The 18,918-nt window shown below is 35.6% G+C and overlaps 1 protein-coding gene across 3 annotated transcripts; it reads left to right on the top strand.

Annotated features, from left to right (window-relative positions):
* The first annotated feature begins 3,744 nt into the window (after window positions 1-3,744).
* On the top strand, window positions 3,745-17,864 carry LOC125672603 (uncharacterized). 3 transcript variants are annotated; one of them, XM_048908800.2, is made up of 7 exons: window positions 3,773-3,801; window positions 7,109-7,241; window positions 12,703-12,918; window positions 13,575-13,862; window positions 14,633-15,244; window positions 16,706-16,900; window positions 17,296-17,864. In XM_048908800.2, the coding sequence occupies exons 1-7, from the start codon at window positions 3,775-3,777 to the stop codon at window positions 17,685-17,687; spliced, it is 1,863 nt and encodes a 620-aa protein (XP_048764757.2). In that variant the 5' UTR covers window positions 3,773-3,774; the 3' UTR covers window positions 17,688-17,864. The 3 variants fall into 3 exon arrangements, with proteins under 3 accessions (XP_056020812.1, XP_048764757.2, XP_048764760.2); XM_056164837.1 differs by lacking the exon at window positions 12,703-12,918 and having other exon boundaries at window positions 3,745-3,822; XM_048908803.2 differs by lacking the exon at window positions 12,703-12,918.
* Window positions 17,865-18,918: the final 1,054 nt, after the last annotated feature.

The following is an 18,918-nucleotide window of genomic DNA, read 5'->3' as shown; positions in this document are numbered from 1 at the left end:
CTAGCCCTATTGGAATTATTAAAAAGTGGTAATAGATGACATTTATTCAGAAAATTACATTCCCTTGTTGTAAAATCGTTTACAAATTACAAACTATATTTTTTATGACAAGTGTATCACTTAAGGACCCATTTACGGAATTCCATAAACGACAGTCAACTGCTTACTGTTTAATATTTACTGTCAGCTGCTTTTTCTTAGCTTTACATGGGTTCTACACATGTGCAAAGATATACGTAGTGAATTATAGATAACATGATATACAAAGAAGAATTTCAAGATAGGTTATACTATGTTGGGAATGATCAGCATGGACGGCAAATTGCTATGGAACATGAATTTTCGAAACACATTTCTAAAAAATACAACACATTATATTGAAGCGATATCAAAATCATTGCCAAAACAGTTTTATGTTTATAAATTTGGTCAATCAGTAATTATTTAGATTTCTTATTTTCACACCTTGAACTAAAACAGGAGTCTGTGTTTGTCCTGCTTTTTGTTAGGATATGATGACATGATGCCCCCAACGCAAGATATGCATGTGGTAAGAGAGTATAAGCGATTAAGGACCTATTAATTCGTAATGACCTTATGAGATGACAAAATTAGGAACTTCCAGGTGAGTGCAATGCCTACATGTAAGTATGGGGTAGTCCACATCGTTATTTATCTCTTGATCAGGTTAGTTTTACTCGATAACCTCCTATTTACTAATTATTGACATCGAAAAGGTGATCCCACCCTTGGGAGACGAGGTGATGCCCCCTACATCCCCAAACTAAGATAATCAATGCCCCACCCACCCTGCCTTGTCTCGATACTCGTTCCGTGGAATCTTCAAAGATTAAAGAGCTATTAACCTCAATTATAGCGAGCGAAGCTCGCGTCGCGAAGCGACGCGACGAGCTCGCTCCAATGATTACACATATGAGTCACGTGATTTGCTCTTTATCAGTTGAAAAAAGATGAGTATCACCCATAATGCTTCTGGAAAAATGTTGCCGTCACTGCGGTATACTTCATTGACAATCCGGTAATTAAATTAATTAGAATGTTTAGAAAGTACCATAAACGTTTTTAAATTCCAGACAAGCTTTCTCATAGCTTCAAACGTTTTTTGTTTGCTTGGTTTAAAAGAAGAAGAAAATTGCAGCTAATATAACGTCACGATGTAACTGTTTACATCCACCGCATGATATTTCCCGCGTTAAATAAAGAGGCGGATAAAATGTCTATAAGTCGTGTTGCAAGATGTTAATGGGCTTCGCTCGTCTCAACGGTCACACCGTACAACATATTATGACTCCATAAGATGTTATATCAGTAACTTTCAGGTGAGTTCAACTACCACTTTAGGTTCCCAGATCCCTCTTAAGGGTCCTTTATGATAGGTTGCATTGTTTTCTATCTTTTGTTTATTATTTTTTCACTCCATCACCCCATATAGAATAATCATAGAGATCTGAAAAGTGGCTCTACCATCGGGAGGCCTAATGTTGTACCCGTACAGCCCCAAACTGAGGGCGAAAGTGATGGTCGTAGACTCTTAAAATATTAAGAAGGTGGCAATCTTTGTTTACGCTTTGAGGTGCATAATTGCGATGTAAGGTCGGTTAATTATTAACATCTACAATTAATAATTTTTGTTTTTTATTATATTGATCGATTATTATGTATTATGGACTATTTAGCAGAGAGACATCATGAAATATCAACTGTCCTTCGATGATAACCCTATTGAGGCCTGGTGATTTGCAATGTCTCCCTGCTAAACAGTCCATAATTGTATATCAATATCAGTTTTGGGAGGGTTTTGAATAAGTACATGATCAATTCTAAAAACAGTACATGACGATATTTTCATGACAATAATGAAAAAAAAATAACAAACATGATAAATGAATATTTATACATAAAGTTCTTTTTTCGCTTTGTGTCTTTATTTTTTTACGTTCAGGAAGCAAGGGATACTTTCGAATGATTCCCTTACAGTTGTCATGTAGGCCAGATAAACACGAGAGAACATTAAGGACTACATTCTTTGTATGGTTAAGAAAAGACTGGTCAGTCCGGCACAGTTTCGCAATCTGGACGAACTCGCACCGTATACATGCTCGGATACACGTGATCAGTCTTAACATGTACAGGCATCTCTGTCCTATCTAGACTTAAGTTGGTTTTCAGTCTGATGATTCGTATGTTTTTTGCAGATCTTTTAGCTTGTGGTTACATCGACGACATTTGCTCTATTTACAACTGATTGTCATTCATATATCGATTAGATATTGAACTCAACATACAAGACACAACAGAGTCGTTCATATCTGCTTCATATTTGGACATTTCATTGAACACAGATGTCAACCACAAACTTATAAATCATCGCTAATTTTTTTCATGTTTATGTAGCAATGTCCCATTATCACATGCTTATATAGTGTTTATGTCTCTCAACTGATTCGATACGCGAGAGCATGTTCTGCGTATGATCAATTTCAAACCGAGACATACTACATATAGAAAAGTCGTTGTTACAGTGGTTTCAACAATCTCGTTTGAAATCAACATTTTGCAGATTATATGATCGTTGTAATGATTTAGTTTGAAATTTCAACCTGCCATTAGGTTGAATGCTGTCTGACGTGTTTCATACTAATTGTTAGGCCGTCATTTATAAACTGATTTTGACTACAGATTATTTCGTTTACTTGATCAAAATAATGGACTCACGGCTTGTGTGATCGGTTAATAGATACTTATTCCTCCTAGACACCAGATCCAACCCCTGGTGTTTTAGGGATCTATGTTTACACTACTTTAAAGTCTGTATTTTTTATGGTATTTATGACATTGACCACTGTTGTTATTTTGATAATTTCAAAAATAAAAAATTCACATTACGTATTTTCGCCCTACAGAAAAGAAAGGAAATATGATATTTGTAAATCTGTATTTTCCCCCACCCATGTGGTCTTTGATCTTAACCATTTTCTCAACAAGTACATGAAAGTAATCAGTCATTCATAAAAGTAAATAAGCCTATACAATGAATACCATGAAGAAAAACAAACAAAATTAGAATAGTGCAGTCAATAAATACTTAGAATTAAAATTACAAACTGAAATAAAAGTAGACTGTTAATCTATTGACTACATAAAATTACATAGTGTATTTTGAAAAAAATTAGATTTGTAAGTGCAGTAACGTACAAGAATTGAAATGCTAAATTAGAATACAAACATAAAAGTATGATTGTGGCACTGATATCTTTCCATACATGCAACTTTATTATTACACTGCTTTGTAAAAACAGTGCATACCAAACATATTTTACGGGTGATTTAGTTTCGATTCTACAGATTATGTAAGTACATATGCGCCCAAAAGATTGTGCCTAAAAGTATACTTTCAATTTGTTATTTTAACTTTATTTGCATTAAATTTTCACTTGTATTCACTTTTTTGATTGATATTTTAACTTTAACGTACATTCAATACGAATATTTTCATCATCAAATTACTTGAGTCGCTGAGATAATGAATTAAGCTGCTCATTGGTGTGGGATTTCAACATGTTATGATTATGTACAAGTAAATAATAGGAAAGACAATGGAGGCATGCTACAAGAACACCACTATAAACTGTATTCAGTAAACTTAAGAATAAAAGTCCTACTTCTATTTTCAATCAGAATTGCATTGATTTTTTATCTGAATAGAATTTTATAACAACCCGTATTTCGTTATTCACGTGATCAACAGCTGGCATGGTGAGGATAAGAGTCATTATACCGGTGGGCTAATTATAATAATAGGTACATTTACTTTAAACCTTTAGATCTGACATTTTTCATTTCACATTCATTGAAAACTTAAGAAAGAGAAAGATCTTTGCAGGCTGCAACATAGACTCCAGATTTATGGGGGGAAAATTGAACGTTTATCGCCGAAATATGGCTGAATATTTTTCAAATCGGTGTAACATCAACAAAATCAATAAAACAATGAAAACTACGTGTGCATGATTATCATTGGATAATAAATAGATAGATTGGGACGTTCATACATGTATTTGTAATATTGTTTTTATTGGATCGACTATAAAAAAAAAATATGGAATCCTAGAGAGACATTTTAGTTACTATTATTATATAATTACTGCTTCCTCTTTCGCCATGGAGCAAATTCGAATGGATCTTATGGGGCGATCGTTATAGGGACATTGTATAGAAGTTTCGTCAAAGAAATATATGCTTTTCTCTTAATATTGATTAGTTTCATCAACTAAATTACTTCTAATTTCCAGTCCATCAAAGTTATTATAGTGCTTTGATGGAAAATAAACAAGTCTCGCGGGCTTGCATGTGCGCGAATACCAGGACATAAACAAAATGTTGATAGCCCCTACCTCATAGATAGATAGATATTTTAAAAAAGCATGGTCATGGTAAATTAGCCCGTTTGCATTTTAAAAAATTCTAACACTAATATATAAAACATGTTTTTCAACGCCATTGCACCTATTCTACAAATTCAAAAAATCTATGTTTTGTATCCGAATTCCATCAATTTTTGTATTTTTTATTAATAGGTTTGATGGAGTTTGGAAACACATCAGCTGTGTTAAATAGTGTTATAAACATCTCAAAATTAAACAAAAAGTGCAGTTTGACAGATGGGCGATTTATTTTGATATCTTGAAAAAGGAGAGGAAATGTAAATTACATAGAGACATGGATCTTACAAAGTCCATGCCATATGAACATGCACTAATTGTATAATATACTATTTTCATAGTCAAACAGAATAACTTTAAAAGCATTTGAATCCCATTATTTGCAAGAACATTGCTTTATGTTGGATGTGCATAGGGTTGTCTTTCCTTTACAGCTCTTGTGATTGATGCTTTTAGCAAATTCAGTACCTATGATTCCTCACATAGGTTCACAAGTTTGTCTTTTTTCTTGTTAAAATAATTAATTCCTTTTAATTTTTGAATTTTAATCAGTGTTGTGGTTGCAGTTGATTGTGATTTGTATCAATATCATAATTACTTTTGCCTAATGTTTACCTATATTGCCCCGGTATCACGACTTTATATGCCTTTTTTTAAGATTTCCACTACTGGAAGTAACAAGTGATAATTAAAGCTTTGTTTATAAGGCGAGGAATTCGCATTTCTGAAAAGGGTGAAGATAACAAACAGTCACCAATTTCATAAAATATGTACGCAATACAAAATAAAGGACAGGGCATACACAAACTCTCCAAAGACCAGTGGTGGTATATGGTACCTAAGGAAAGTAAGCACCCCTACTCAACCTGTCACATCCGACATCACCCCTCCACATTGATCAGGTAAAAGGAATAATCCGTAGACAAAATCAGTGCAAAGTTTGATAGGAAACATGTTAAACAACAATCAACCTTACAACATGTTGTATTTGCAAATAAGATCCTTTTGACGACCATAGAATTTGCGACAAGACGACTCTGACCGAAGATTCTTTCGGATCAAACTTTATAAATCGAGATCCTATGTCGTGACAGGCATTGTAAATATAAAGAAGGCTTAATGATATAGGGCTCACGGCGGGTGTGACCGGTCAACAGGGGATGCTTACTCCTCCTAGGCACCTGATCCCACCTCTGGTGTGTCCAGGGGTCCGTGTTTGCCCAACTATCTATTTTGTATTGCTTGTAGGAGTTATGAGATTGATCACTGTTCGTTATCTTCACCTTGCATGCTACAGCCCTAAACGCCATGGACATTTCTAATCTTGTGGTTCATTTACAGTTAAGTATGAGTGACAAATGATCGAGGGGATGTAAAACAAAACCAGCAAACAAAACACATTTAACACAGTGAAATCGAAATAAAAGACACCACAGAGTCGTCCACTTCTGCTTCATACTTGGATATTTTATTGAAAGTAGATATTAACAAAATAACAATTCAACTTTATGACAAATGGGATGATTTCAGCTTCTTCATCGTCAACTTTCCATATTTATGTACCAATATTCCATTATCACTTGCATATGGTGTCGACATCTCTAAAATGATTCGATACACAAGCGCTTGTTCTACATATGGTGAGTTTTTAAATCGAGGCAAGCTACTGAAAGATAAGTTAATGGTGCAGGAGTTCCAACAGTCTCGTATAAAATTAGCATTTTGCAAATTCTATGGTAGTTATAACGATCTAGTTTGCCAATACAACCTATCATTGGGTCAAATGCTATCTAACTTGTTTCATACCGATAGTTAGACCGTTCTGGGTTCACTGATTTTGACTACGATTAACTCCGTTTACCTGATCAAGGTATATGGCTCAAGGCGGGTGTGACCGGTCGACAGGAGATGCTTACTCCTCGTTGGCACCTTATCCCACCTCTGGTATATCCAGGAGTCCGTGTTTGCCCAGCTGTCTATTTTGTATTGCTTATAGGAGTTATGAGATCGATCACTGTTTGTTATCTTCACTTTTCATTTAAATTTCACCCTTAAGAAATTAGTGTACATTTTCTATCACTCTATTCATTAGTAATGATAGCTTTCATCAGAGTGAAAAGAGAATTCTTCCTATGCTTAGAAATTATAATCGGATGTTCCCATGCGTGTGAAATTAGAAGAAAAAAACATTTCTTTGTATCTCCATGAAATACGCTGCTTTTTGTCATATGTTGTCTTTTTAATACCATTTTGATAGGCAGTTGTAACTCATAGTATATATATGGTCAAGGCAATCCAATATAACGGCATGAATAAGCACATAGTTGTGTTACAAATACAAACATTTACTATGCGTTTATTCTAGGGACATATGAAAGATTTCGGGGCGATGGGAATCTTGCATCGATAGCTTGCATCCTAGAGAGCATTATGTAATAATATGTTAACTTTGGAGACCATTTTTCGTGGTTCGTGACCCTTGTTCTTTGGACACAGGAACAGAAAATTTGTTCATTATACATATTTTGACCTATATCACAGAGTAGGTGTAAATTTGCTTCCATGAGTATTGCGCACCCATTTAAGTTGACGCAACAAGATTTCTTTACGTAAATATTTTACATATTAACAAACTTTTTACATAGATGATGGCAGACAGTACTAGCACCATTCCTAATCTTTCCCCCAATTCCGATTATGCATTAAATGGATTCCTTTTGGAAATTGGAAATGAAATTACAGATGAAGAGCTAGATAATCTTAAATTTCTGGTATCAGGTAAGTTGTTGTAAATCTGTAGGTATAATTCAATATCTTCGTTGTCTTGGGTGATCAGGTCTTCAAGCATTCTGTTGGAATTCCATGGACACCAATTGTGACTGACCTGTTTTCATATTCTTATGAGGCTGAATTTATTCAAAAGCTTCTTCATGCGAAGAAAAAATCTCTTGTCGTAGCCTTCAACTCGACATTCAGATAAATCGACGTTTTATCTATTTCAATAATTATAATTTTCATCCATATCTCGATCCGAGATACCCCAGTGAATAAACGTTACTACAGAGTCCTCTACATCTGTTTCGCACTTAGATATTTTATTGAAAATGAATATTAATGGCAAACTAATAATTCAACTTTATGGGAGATAGGATGATTTCAGCTTCTAAATCGTCACCCTCCAATATTTATGTACCAATATTCCATTATCACTTGCATATGGTGTGTATATCTCTAAACTGATTCGATACGGATGAACTTGTTCTGTGTGTGATCAGTTTTTAAATCGAGGCAGACTACTAACAAGCAAATTCATGTTACATGAATTTCAACAGTCTCGTTTGGAGTCAGCATTTCGCCAATGTGATTAAAATCAAATTTCTCACTTCGCTCGATATATGAACAATCGCTGTGTGGGAGTGACTGTCTGTATATTGATCGAAGTGAGAAGTTTTATTTTAATCACACTGGCACTTCGCAAATTATATGGTCGTTATAACTATCTGGTTAGTCAATACAACCTATCATTGGGTCAAATGCTGTCTGTCGTGTTTCATACAAATTGTTAGGCCGTTCTTGGCACACTGATTTTGACTACGGATTACTCCGTTTACCCGATCAAGATATAGGGCTCACGGTGGGTGTGACCGGTCAATAGGGGATGCTTACTCCTCCTAGGCACCTGATCTCACCTCTGGTGTGGCCAGGGGTCCGTGTTTGTCCAACTATTTTGTATTGCTTATAGGGGTTATGATATTGATCAATGTTCGTTACCCTCACCTTTCCGTTAACCTGATTAAGATATGGGTCTCACGGCGGATAAATCTCTAATGGTGCGTTCATGCTATCTTTCTCCGTTGTATTTGAGATATTTGATTTTCTCCGGTCAAAATACATGTATATTTCCCACACAGCTTAACGCAATTGCCACTAGGATTTAATACCTCTCTCGTGATATCTGTCAGATTCCGACGATGATCCGGAGCAATGTTGTTTACTAAGGCCCTAGTAACAATGTAAAAACTTATACGGTACCAATTTTGATGCACCAGATGTACATTTCGACAAATAATGTCTCTTTAGTGATGCTAAAGCCGAAATTTTGGAAAATCGAAATAACTATAAACTTGTAGGAGGTAAAAGGAAAACTAGAGTGCCAAAAACTGGAGCTAATTTCGTCCAAGGATAAGAGCTATGCATGAGGGAGATAATCCTTAATTTTTAAAAAAAATTCTAATTTTTATCGCAGCAATTAAATATACATCCGTATTTTCAAGCTAGTACACTGTAACGAAGTACTTAGCTACTGGGCTGTACAGACCCTCGGGGACTAACAGTCCACCAGCAGAGGTCTCGACCCAGGGGCCATAATGTAAAACTTATACGGTACCATTTTTGATGCACCAGATGCGCATTTCGACAAATAATGTCTCTTCAGTGATGCTCAAGCCGAAATTTTGGGAAATCGAAATAACAATAAACTTGTAGGAGCTAAAAGAAAAACTAGAGTGCCAAAACTTTGAGTCAAATTCGTCCAAGGATAAGAGCTATGCATAAAGGAGATAATCCTTAATTTTGAAATGAATTTCTAATTTTTATCGCAGCAATTAAATATACATCCGTATCATAACGGTAGATCTTGTATCTACCAAAAATCGTGTTTCGTTACTACATATTTATAACTCTACAAGCATTCCAACCTGTGTACTACCTGTCTTTGCTCCAATAAATGCTAAGTTGCGTCTCCCAGCACATTATTGGCACCTGCGACGGTGTCCTCTTTTTTCTCTCCACTTTGCTGCATTATTGTTGCTTGGCGGCTGTGCTCTTCCACTATTGTTGGTCCCATTTCTGCGCAATGTACGCTCGGCAGTCTTTACGCAAACGTCCGGGTTTTCTGCGAAAGTAGAACTTCTGGGATTTTTCGCTTAATATTGATTGCGAATATCTGCCACTAGATCTGTTTTCCACCATTTCATCTCTCTCTCTCTCTCTCTCTCTCTCTCTCTCTCTCTCTCTCTCTCTGAGTTAAGTCAAACATATGTTCGAATGCTGTTATAGATTAGAAATTTAGAAATTAAAATCCTCATATAGTAAATACTTACATCATAATTATAAAGCATCTTTGGATTCCTCAGTCATAAATCTATCTAATAATTTTGATGTTAATGAAAATTTTATGTTACTAGGAAAGAGTATCTCTTTGCTGAAAAAAATCATTCAAATATCTTATTGAAAATTAGAAATGTACCAATATTGACTTGAAAGATGGTAAGTTTGTTACATACATGTACTTATTTTAGTCCCTTACCGACAAAGTCAAAGGGACTTTAGGTTTGCATCCGTCCGTCCGTCTGTCCGACAAATAAGTTTTAAGCACTTTGTCTCTCTTCTTATCAATTTTTATTTGATATTTGCTGACCTGTTTTCATATTCATATGAAACAGAATTTATTCAAAAACTTTTACGTGAGAAGAAAAAATCTCTCGCTGTGACCTTCAATTCGACTTTTAGATATATCGATGACGTTTTGTCTATTAATAATGATAGCTTTCATTCATATGTCGATTTGATATATCCCTGTGAGCTCGAAATAAAGGACACCACAGAGTCGTCCACTTCTGCTTCATACTTAGATATTTTATTGAAAGTAGACATTAACGGCAAACTGACAACTCAACTGTATGACAAACGGGATGATTTCAGCTTCTCCATCGTCAACTTCCCACATCTATGTAGCAATATTCCATTATCACCTGCATATGGTGTTTATATATCTCAACTGATTCGATATGCAAGAGCTTGTTCTGGGTATAGTCAGTTTTTAAATCGAGGCAAGCTACTGACAATTTGATGGTACAGGGATTTCAACAGTCTCGATTGAAGTCAGCATTTCGCAAATTCTATGGTCGTTATAACGATCTAGTTCGTCAATACAACCTCGCATTGGGTCAAATGCTGTCTGACGTGTTTCATACCGATTGTTAAGCTGTTCTTGGCACACTGATTTGACTGCGAATAACTCCGTTTACCTGATCAGGATATGGGGCTTACGGCGGGTGTGACCGGTCAACAGGGAATGCTTACTCCTCCTAGGCACCTGATCCCACCTCTGGTGTGTCCAGGGGTCCGTGTTTGCCCAACTATCTATTTTGTATTGCTTGTAGGAGTTATGAGATTGATCACTGTTCGTTATCTTCACTTTGCATTTGATAGATTGCTTTGCCATAACATGTTACAGATCAGATTTTAATTTTGTGACTTTTCGCTGAGTTACGGGCCTTGTACTTTTAAAAATATCAGTTTTTCGGACTTTTTTGTTGTTGTGCTAGCAGATATTCATTTGATAATTGGGTACATTTTTAGTTCGCCTCTACAAAGTTGATAAGAACTAGTGGAGTCACATCCACATCAGCTTAAAGTTTACATACAAGTTTCTTATTTCTGTAAATAAGAGTACTACACTCATCAAAACTTCTAGTACAGTAATACAACAAAGTAGCTAAATTATTCATGATCACCTACATTTCACAGTCATTCATTGCCTTGGTTAAAAGATCTAAACCTAATTATAAATTTGTCCTTTTTCCTGGTCTGGTCTTTGTACTTGAATAGTAGTTGATTTCCAACCATTCCTATGCTGGTTCCCCAATTTCAATTCAGTGTCATCACAAAGACATCTTACTGAGGCTGATAGATATCACAATGTTCCTAGAATTTAACAAATGGCAAAAATTGTACAGAAAATTTAGCTGAAGATGAATTTCACTTCTTTATTAAATGTGACAAATATAGTCAATAAAGAAAGAAAGAATTCATCAATTTAGCTGATAAAGAAAAACTGTATTGAATATCAAATTGTGAAGATATTGAATTGGCCCATTCTCTCTGTACCATAACATTTATTCAATGTTATTTTTCCCCATTGTATTTCAATTGATGACAATTATGTACTTTCTTTCTTTTATGAAAAATTGAAGATTACGAACAGAAATCAATCTCATAACGAAAAGTAGGTCAAATACAGACCTCTGGACACACCAGAAATGGGATCAGGTGTCTAGAAGGAGTAAGCATCCCCTGTTGACCGGTCACATCCACTGTGAGCCCTATATCTTGATCAGGAGTAATCCGTGATTTAAAAAATTGAGTTTATAAAGAATGGCATAAAAATTGTTATGAAACACGTCAGATAGCATTCCACCTAATGACAGGTTGTATGTGTAAGTTAAATCGTCATAACGACCATATAAAGATGAAAACTCTTACATAAAAAGAGACCGTTGAAACTCCTGTAACATCATCGTATTTGTTGTCTCAATTCAAAAAGTGAGCATACGCAGAATATGTTCTTATGAAAGGTGAAGAATAGCGATCAATCTCATAAATTGCATAAGCAATACAAAATAGACAGTTGGGCAAACACAGACCCCTGGACACACCAGAGGTGGGACCAGGTGCCTAGGAATAGTAAGCATCCGCTGTCGACCGGTCACAACCGCCGTGAGCCCTATATCATGATCAGGTAAACGGAGTTATCCGTAACCAAAATCAGTGTGCCAAGAACGGTCTAACAATCGATATGGAACACGTCAGACAGCATTTGACCCAATGATAGGTTGTATTGTGAAACTACATCGTTATAACGACCATAGAATTTGCGAAATGCTGACTTTAAACAAGAGTGTTGAAATCCCTGTACCATGAACTTGTTTGTCAGTAGCTTGCCTCGATTTAAAAGGTGACCATACGCAGAACAAGCTCTGATTTATCAAATCAGTTGAGAGATATAAACTCCATATGCGGGTGATTATGAAATATTGCTACTTGACGATGGAGAAGCTGAAGTAATCTCTAATTATGCCCTGTTTGAGCTTTCAATTAGAAAATAAATATATGCTCTTCTGTACTTCGCCTCGGATATTAACTGGTGATGGATTACACATTTAGAACTGCAAGTGCAGAAAAGCACAATTGTAAAGTGTAAAATGTCGTATATGCCAGAATATTCGTTTATATTCAGTACTCTCAGTACTTGTGATTGTTAAATTGGCATGACTGTCATATTTCGAAGAGTGTTGATATATCCCTAGAGGTTATATCTATTTCATAACAGTGCTTCAGGTGATTGCACTGTATCTATAGCTCAATGTATAAGTATCTGTTTCTACTAAGAAATTATGATCTAGTAAATTCGGGAAAAATTTGTGAGACAGAATGTAACATATATCATGCTTTCCAGGAGAGTACGGATTCACAAAAAGAGCTCTTGAAAAAATAAAGAAACCTATTCATCTGTTTTCTGCAATGAGAGAGAGAGGCTTCTTGAATTCTAACAACTTGATCACTTTGCAATCAATGCTGTGGCACATTGGAAAACGTAACCTTCATGCAAAATATGTAGAGTTTGCTGAAACCCTGAGTGCGCCCTATTTTGTTGTTCCAAATGATACACCAGGTACGTATACACAGACAGACAGACAGATAGATAGATAGATTGATAGATAGATAGATAGATAGATAGATAGATTCCTGAAGAATTGAAGAAACTAATTTAGAACTCAGCATTCTTCGAACTGAAACTGCATTCATAATTTGTAAAATTAGAATGTACTGTTCAGTAATGTTTAAAAATGTGTGCTATATATGTACTGTTCACCTGTCATGTAGGGAATCCAGACCCACTGACTTGCACCCCCACCCCGTATTTGATCCGCGCATGTATACAAATTCTATATCTATCATTGTTGATTTGGAATACAACCAGAACAATCCGCCCAATTGTTTGAAGGAGAGCGTCAACTTCTTCCGAAATATCCATTCAATATACCTATATATATATGATGACTACTCACATCTTTAGTTTTTTGGAAGTTGGTGTAGATAAAACTATTAAACATGTGGAGAGTTTTTTTGTATTTTTTCTAGTGTTTTTTTTTTAAATAAAAAGGCACTAAGAAATGAATATATCTTGATGTCTTTTCATTTGATAAATAGCAAAGGAAAAGAGTCTTCTGCTGAATTAACACATTTTGTCATTTTAAAAACTTATCAAATGGGTTTTTGAATGACACAAATTCTGTGTGAATTGAATTTATTCATATTATTTTGTAGAAAATGGATACAAGTATGTACCTTTCCATATCAAAGGCAAAAGTCTTAGCCAACTCAATCGTTCTAATTTGGAGGATTTGAGGATGAAGGTTGCCGAAATAATGCGTGTTCCACCACAGTTTATCATCATTGCGGGAATACAAGCTTCCAATAGTCTTCTTATTACTTTTATGGTCCCAGGAGAATATGCACATTACTTGAAGGATTGTAAAAGTGAACACATCCCTATCCTGCAGCTGTTGTCTGTTGATAGTTGGACTGTGGGCGACACCACCGTTACAGTAAAAGGTTCTCTCTCTCTCTCTCTCTCTCTCTCTCTCTCTCTCTCTCTCTCAACAAAATTTAGGTTACCTAAATTATGTAAAGTTAGTAGAAATACCACTCTACAATTTGTTATCACATGTATTTTGTCATTATCCATGTTGCTATGCAGATGTTGATTAATGAGACAAAAAATTTTTAAAAAAATAAAAAGAAGGTAATATTCCAGATATGATCTCTTTTTTTAGTGTCACGTGGTCTTATCAGTCACTTTACCTGATATTTGTACATTTCGAAGTTCACTCAGTAAATCTCTTCAGCGCAAATGGAAGGTACCCCCATGACATTGAAATATAAACTAAGCTATTTAAGAGATAAATCGTAAAAATTACTTTAAAATGCTGGAGGATGTCACAAAAAATTCCTATCATCGTTTTGACCAACTGTGTTGAACAACGTCATTTTTGCGGACATTTTCTATGAACAACAATCGATTACAACAGAACCAAAACAATCGTTCCTTCCTTCCCCAAACAATATCAGCAAACAGATCATCATCTTCAACTTCTTACAGATCGCTGCTGACTGCATGTTTATACACATTTGGAGCAATTTCACGGGCACCGGATAATGTCAGATTTACCGTATAGCATACCAAATATGAGAAATTGAGACTTGTGTAATATCAAAGAAAAATAAGAAATATTAAGACCAGTAGACCTAGATCCATACATCTACAGCTTAAAACTTGATAGTTGTTGTAGATGAAAGTATATTATATTTATTCTATATTCCAGATGACCACATGGAAACAAAGATGCAACATTCTCCTTCAAGATCACGGCAAATGGACAGAGAAGTCCAAAACGCGATAGAGAGGTACCGACAAATCCAGGAGGCGCTTGACAAAAAAGAGGAAGAATTTGAAAGATTTAAACTAAATGGTTGGTTTGCAGCCATATTCTTTCAAGCAAAGGCATTCTTGGATCGGTATAATTTGCATATCGAAGGGAAAAAGCAATATGAAAAGATTTACTGCAACTATGTAGCTTCATTGAAGGAAACCTCAGTTTTTGCCTACTTCCGCTACATGTTGAAAACTGTCCGAAAAAAGAGCTATGATGAAGACATCATATCAGCCCTGCTAGAAGCACACTCACTGGTTTCTCTGTGGCACAAAAAACAGAGGACAGATATCATAATTATGGATCTCCAGAATCAAATTCAAACGCTTCTATTGCTGTTACGCAACCAACAGGTTGCGCATACTATGTTGAAATGGGAGAGAGATAAATTAAAATTTTACATTGGTATTGGAGAAAAACATAAAATATTGTCGGCTAGGGAGGAATTCTTCCTGAGTATGATTTCTGGAGGATTCAAAATCACCGGAGAATGGTTATCAAATGGTAGGTAAATACGTTATATTTAGTTATTAAAGTGTATCATATCTAGTGATCCGTCATTCAAAAACTTACTTTGTTAAACACCACTCTGATTCCACGCACAAGTACTCTGAAGTTGAAATAAAAAATATGCTAGAGTTCCTCATTGACAATATCTTCGTGGTCTTTGGTGATCAGGTCTTCCAACAGTCTGTTGGAATTCCCATGGGCACGAATTGTGCTCCTTTGTTAGCTGACCTGTTTTTATATTCATATGAAACAGAATTTATTCAAAAACTTTTACGTGAGAAGAAAAAATATCTCGCTGTGACCTTCATTCGACTTTTAGATATATCGATGACGTTTTGTCTATTAACAATGATAGCTTTCATTCATATGTCGATTTGATATATCCCTGTGAGCTCGAAATAAAGGACACCACAGAGTCGTCCACTTCTGCTTCATACTTAGATATTTTATTGAAAGTAGACATTAACGGCAAACTGACAACTCAACTGTATGACAAACGGGATGATTTCAGCTTCTCCATCGTCAACTTCCCACATTTATGTAGCAATATTCCATTATCACCTGCATATGGTGTTTATATATCTCAACTGATTCGATATGCAAGAGCTTGTTCTGGGTATAGTCAGTTTTTAAATCGAGGTAAGCTACTGACAAACAAGTTGATGGTACAGGGATTTCAACAGTCTCGATTGAAGTCAGCATTTCGCAAATTCTATGGTCGTTATAACGATCTAGTTCGTCAATACAACCTCGCATTGGGTCAAATGCTGTCTGACGTGTTTCATACCGATTGTTAAGCCGTTCTTGGCACACTGATTTGACTGCGAATAACTCCGTTTACCTGATCAGGATATGGGGCTCACGGCGGGTGTGACCGGTCAACAGGGGATGCTTACTCATTCTAGGCACCTGATCCCACCTCTGGTGTGTCCAGGGGTCCGTGTTTGCCCAACTATCTATTTTGTATTGCTTGTAGGAGTTATGAGATTGATCACTGTTTGTTATCTTCACCATGCTTAGATATCATTGTAATATACAAGTTGAACAGTTTAGATGAATTACTGCTAGCGCTCTCAAAGTGTTTTGATATGATAGTTATCCAAAATGATAATTTTAATTCTGTTTTATTATAGAAAATTGTTGTTGTTGTGTGTGTGTGTGTGTGTGTGTGTGTGTGTGTGTGTGTGTGTGTGTGTGTGCGTCCAGAATTTCACCGTAAGGGATTTGGGGAGGGCGGTATAAGGAATGATGGTGTAGCTTTTAAAAATGCGTTTTGAAAAATTCAATCTAGATATTTGTTTAATCTTGTTTTTCACCTGTGTTTATCTTTCGTGGTACAAAATATCGTCAAAGAAATCAAACCTTCATGCGCAAATTCCAATCTTTGTTCCGAAATTTGCCCTAGTATTACATCAATACACATTTTGCGCACTTAATTATGTTTTTATTTCACAGAATGTTTGGAATACGTTTTCCGAAATCTTGGCCATGACATTACAAAATCCAACCTGAAGGTGCTGCTTCGAGAAACAACACTTAGTGGAAAAGAACTGGAAGAAAGTAAACATTCAGCTTACGAATTGCTGAAAAACACCTTCCAACAGAAACAAAGACAACTTGGTGAACAAAGTGGAGGAATGATTAATTTCGGTAATATATATATATATATATATATATATGATTCAATAAAAAAAGCAGGAAAATATACAGTTCCAAAATATATTTAAATCACTGGCGCTTTCTGGATTTTAACATCCATCCTCAGGTGAATACAAATTTTAAAATGATAAAAATTTTAAATTAAATTTTAAATTTTAAATTTAAATTTAAAATTATAAAATTTTAAAATAAAAATTTTAAAATATATATATATGCAAGGTGAAAATAACGAACAGTGATCAATCTCATAACAATTTCATATATATATATATATACATATATATATATATATATCAATGCTGTATGTCTAGTTTATCCTTTTATACTACTAACTGGCAACATTAAAAAAAATATTAATCGCTCAAAATATTTGTTTTGTATCCTAGATCAATTTCTTCGGGATTTGCTCAAACCTCTTAAGAAACCCGACCTTGAGCAGAAGGCACAACAATACATCAACGCATTCAATGAAAAGATGCTAAAGCAAGCTCAGGCCAGTACCATGATCCCTGAGTCACAAAGCCAGCAGAGAACAACTCGACAACGGACACAATTTTCAGACTCCGCCAGCACAAAACGAGAAGAAAGTCGACAAACACCTGTTGAAGAGCGTTTGTCCAAGATTGAAGATACCCTTGGACGACTGGAAAAGTTTTTAAGTGGGTCAAATCCTAAGACTGAATATAGCCCACTTGAAAAATATGAATCGATGTTAGAAGCATCTGGTCTAAAGTCTCAGTACAAGGGGCTGCTGCAAGATATATACACAGCTAAATAATATATGTATATATTTATTGGACAAAATGTTATGAATCGAGAATATCTATGGTATTTACAAACATGTAGGCGTATACTTTTATATAATGTTTTAGAAATAATCTTTCATAATACTTGTTCTAGCCATTTTGTGTTACCACATTGTAAAAAATGAATCATGTACATCGCCTGCAACAAAGTGGTTTGTATTTCAATATACAAAGGTAAAAATAACGACCAGTGATCAATCTCATAACTCCTATAAAGAATACAAAACAAAGAGTAGGGCAAACACGGTCACTGGACACACCAGAGGTGGGAGGGTGCCTCGAAGTAAGCATCTACTGTCGACCGGTCACACCCGCTAAGATCCCTATATTTCTGAATTCATCCCGTTTGTCATAAAGTTAAGTTATTAGTAGGGATGTAAATTTTACTCGGATAGCCTAGTCGAATACTCGAAGGCTTTAGTCGAGCGATAGTCGAGTACTCGGGTATAAATATGTTTCGTAAAAGATATGCTTTAACAACAATAAACCGTAGGAGTAATCGGGAGTGCAAATACCCGCAGGGATTTCTTCTTCCTGGGTAAGTCTGGCGTACTAGTAGCGGTAAAGGTAGACGTTTCACCGATGAAAGACGTCGCCCAGATCGTTACCAAGACTAATAGCATTATTCTCGTCTTTGTGAATTTCCAGGCATTCAAAATCTTGTTCCTGTTTTGTGGCATAATCATAATTTTCACACTTGTAAGCTAGTTCATCACGCTCGCTTTTTGCGCATTATATGGTGTGTTCATTCTATCTTTCTCCGTTGTATTTGTGATATTTTATTTTCTCCGGTCAATATACATGTATCTTTCCCTCCCAGCTTCAGGCAATTGCCGCTAGGAGTTAATACTTCTCGCGTGGTATCTGCCAGACTCGTAAGCTGATCCGGAGCAATGTTGTTTACTAAGGCCCTAGTAACAATCATAAGGGTAGATCTTGCATCTACCAAAAATCGTGTTTCGGTACTACATAATTTATAACTCTACAAGCATTCCAACCTGTGTACTAACTGTATTTGCTCCAATAAATGCTTGGTAAGTTGCGTCACCCTGCACACCGTTAGCACCTGCGACGGTGTCCTCTTTTTTCTCCTCATTTTGTTGCATTCTCTTCCACTATTGTTGGTCTCATTTCTGCGTAATGTTCGCTCGGTAGTGTTTAAGCAAACGTACGAAAGCAGAACTTCTGGGATTTTTCGCTTAA

The sequence above is a fragment of the Ostrea edulis genome, chromosome 1, assembly GCF_947568905.1.
Source record: "Ostrea edulis chromosome 1, xbOstEdul1.1, whole genome shotgun sequence".
Taxonomy (NCBI): domain Eukaryota; kingdom Metazoa; phylum Mollusca; class Bivalvia; order Ostreida; family Ostreidae; genus Ostrea; species Ostrea edulis.
The sequence above is the reverse complement of the archived record's forward strand: the minus strand, read 5'-3'. Positions and strand labels throughout refer to the sequence as shown.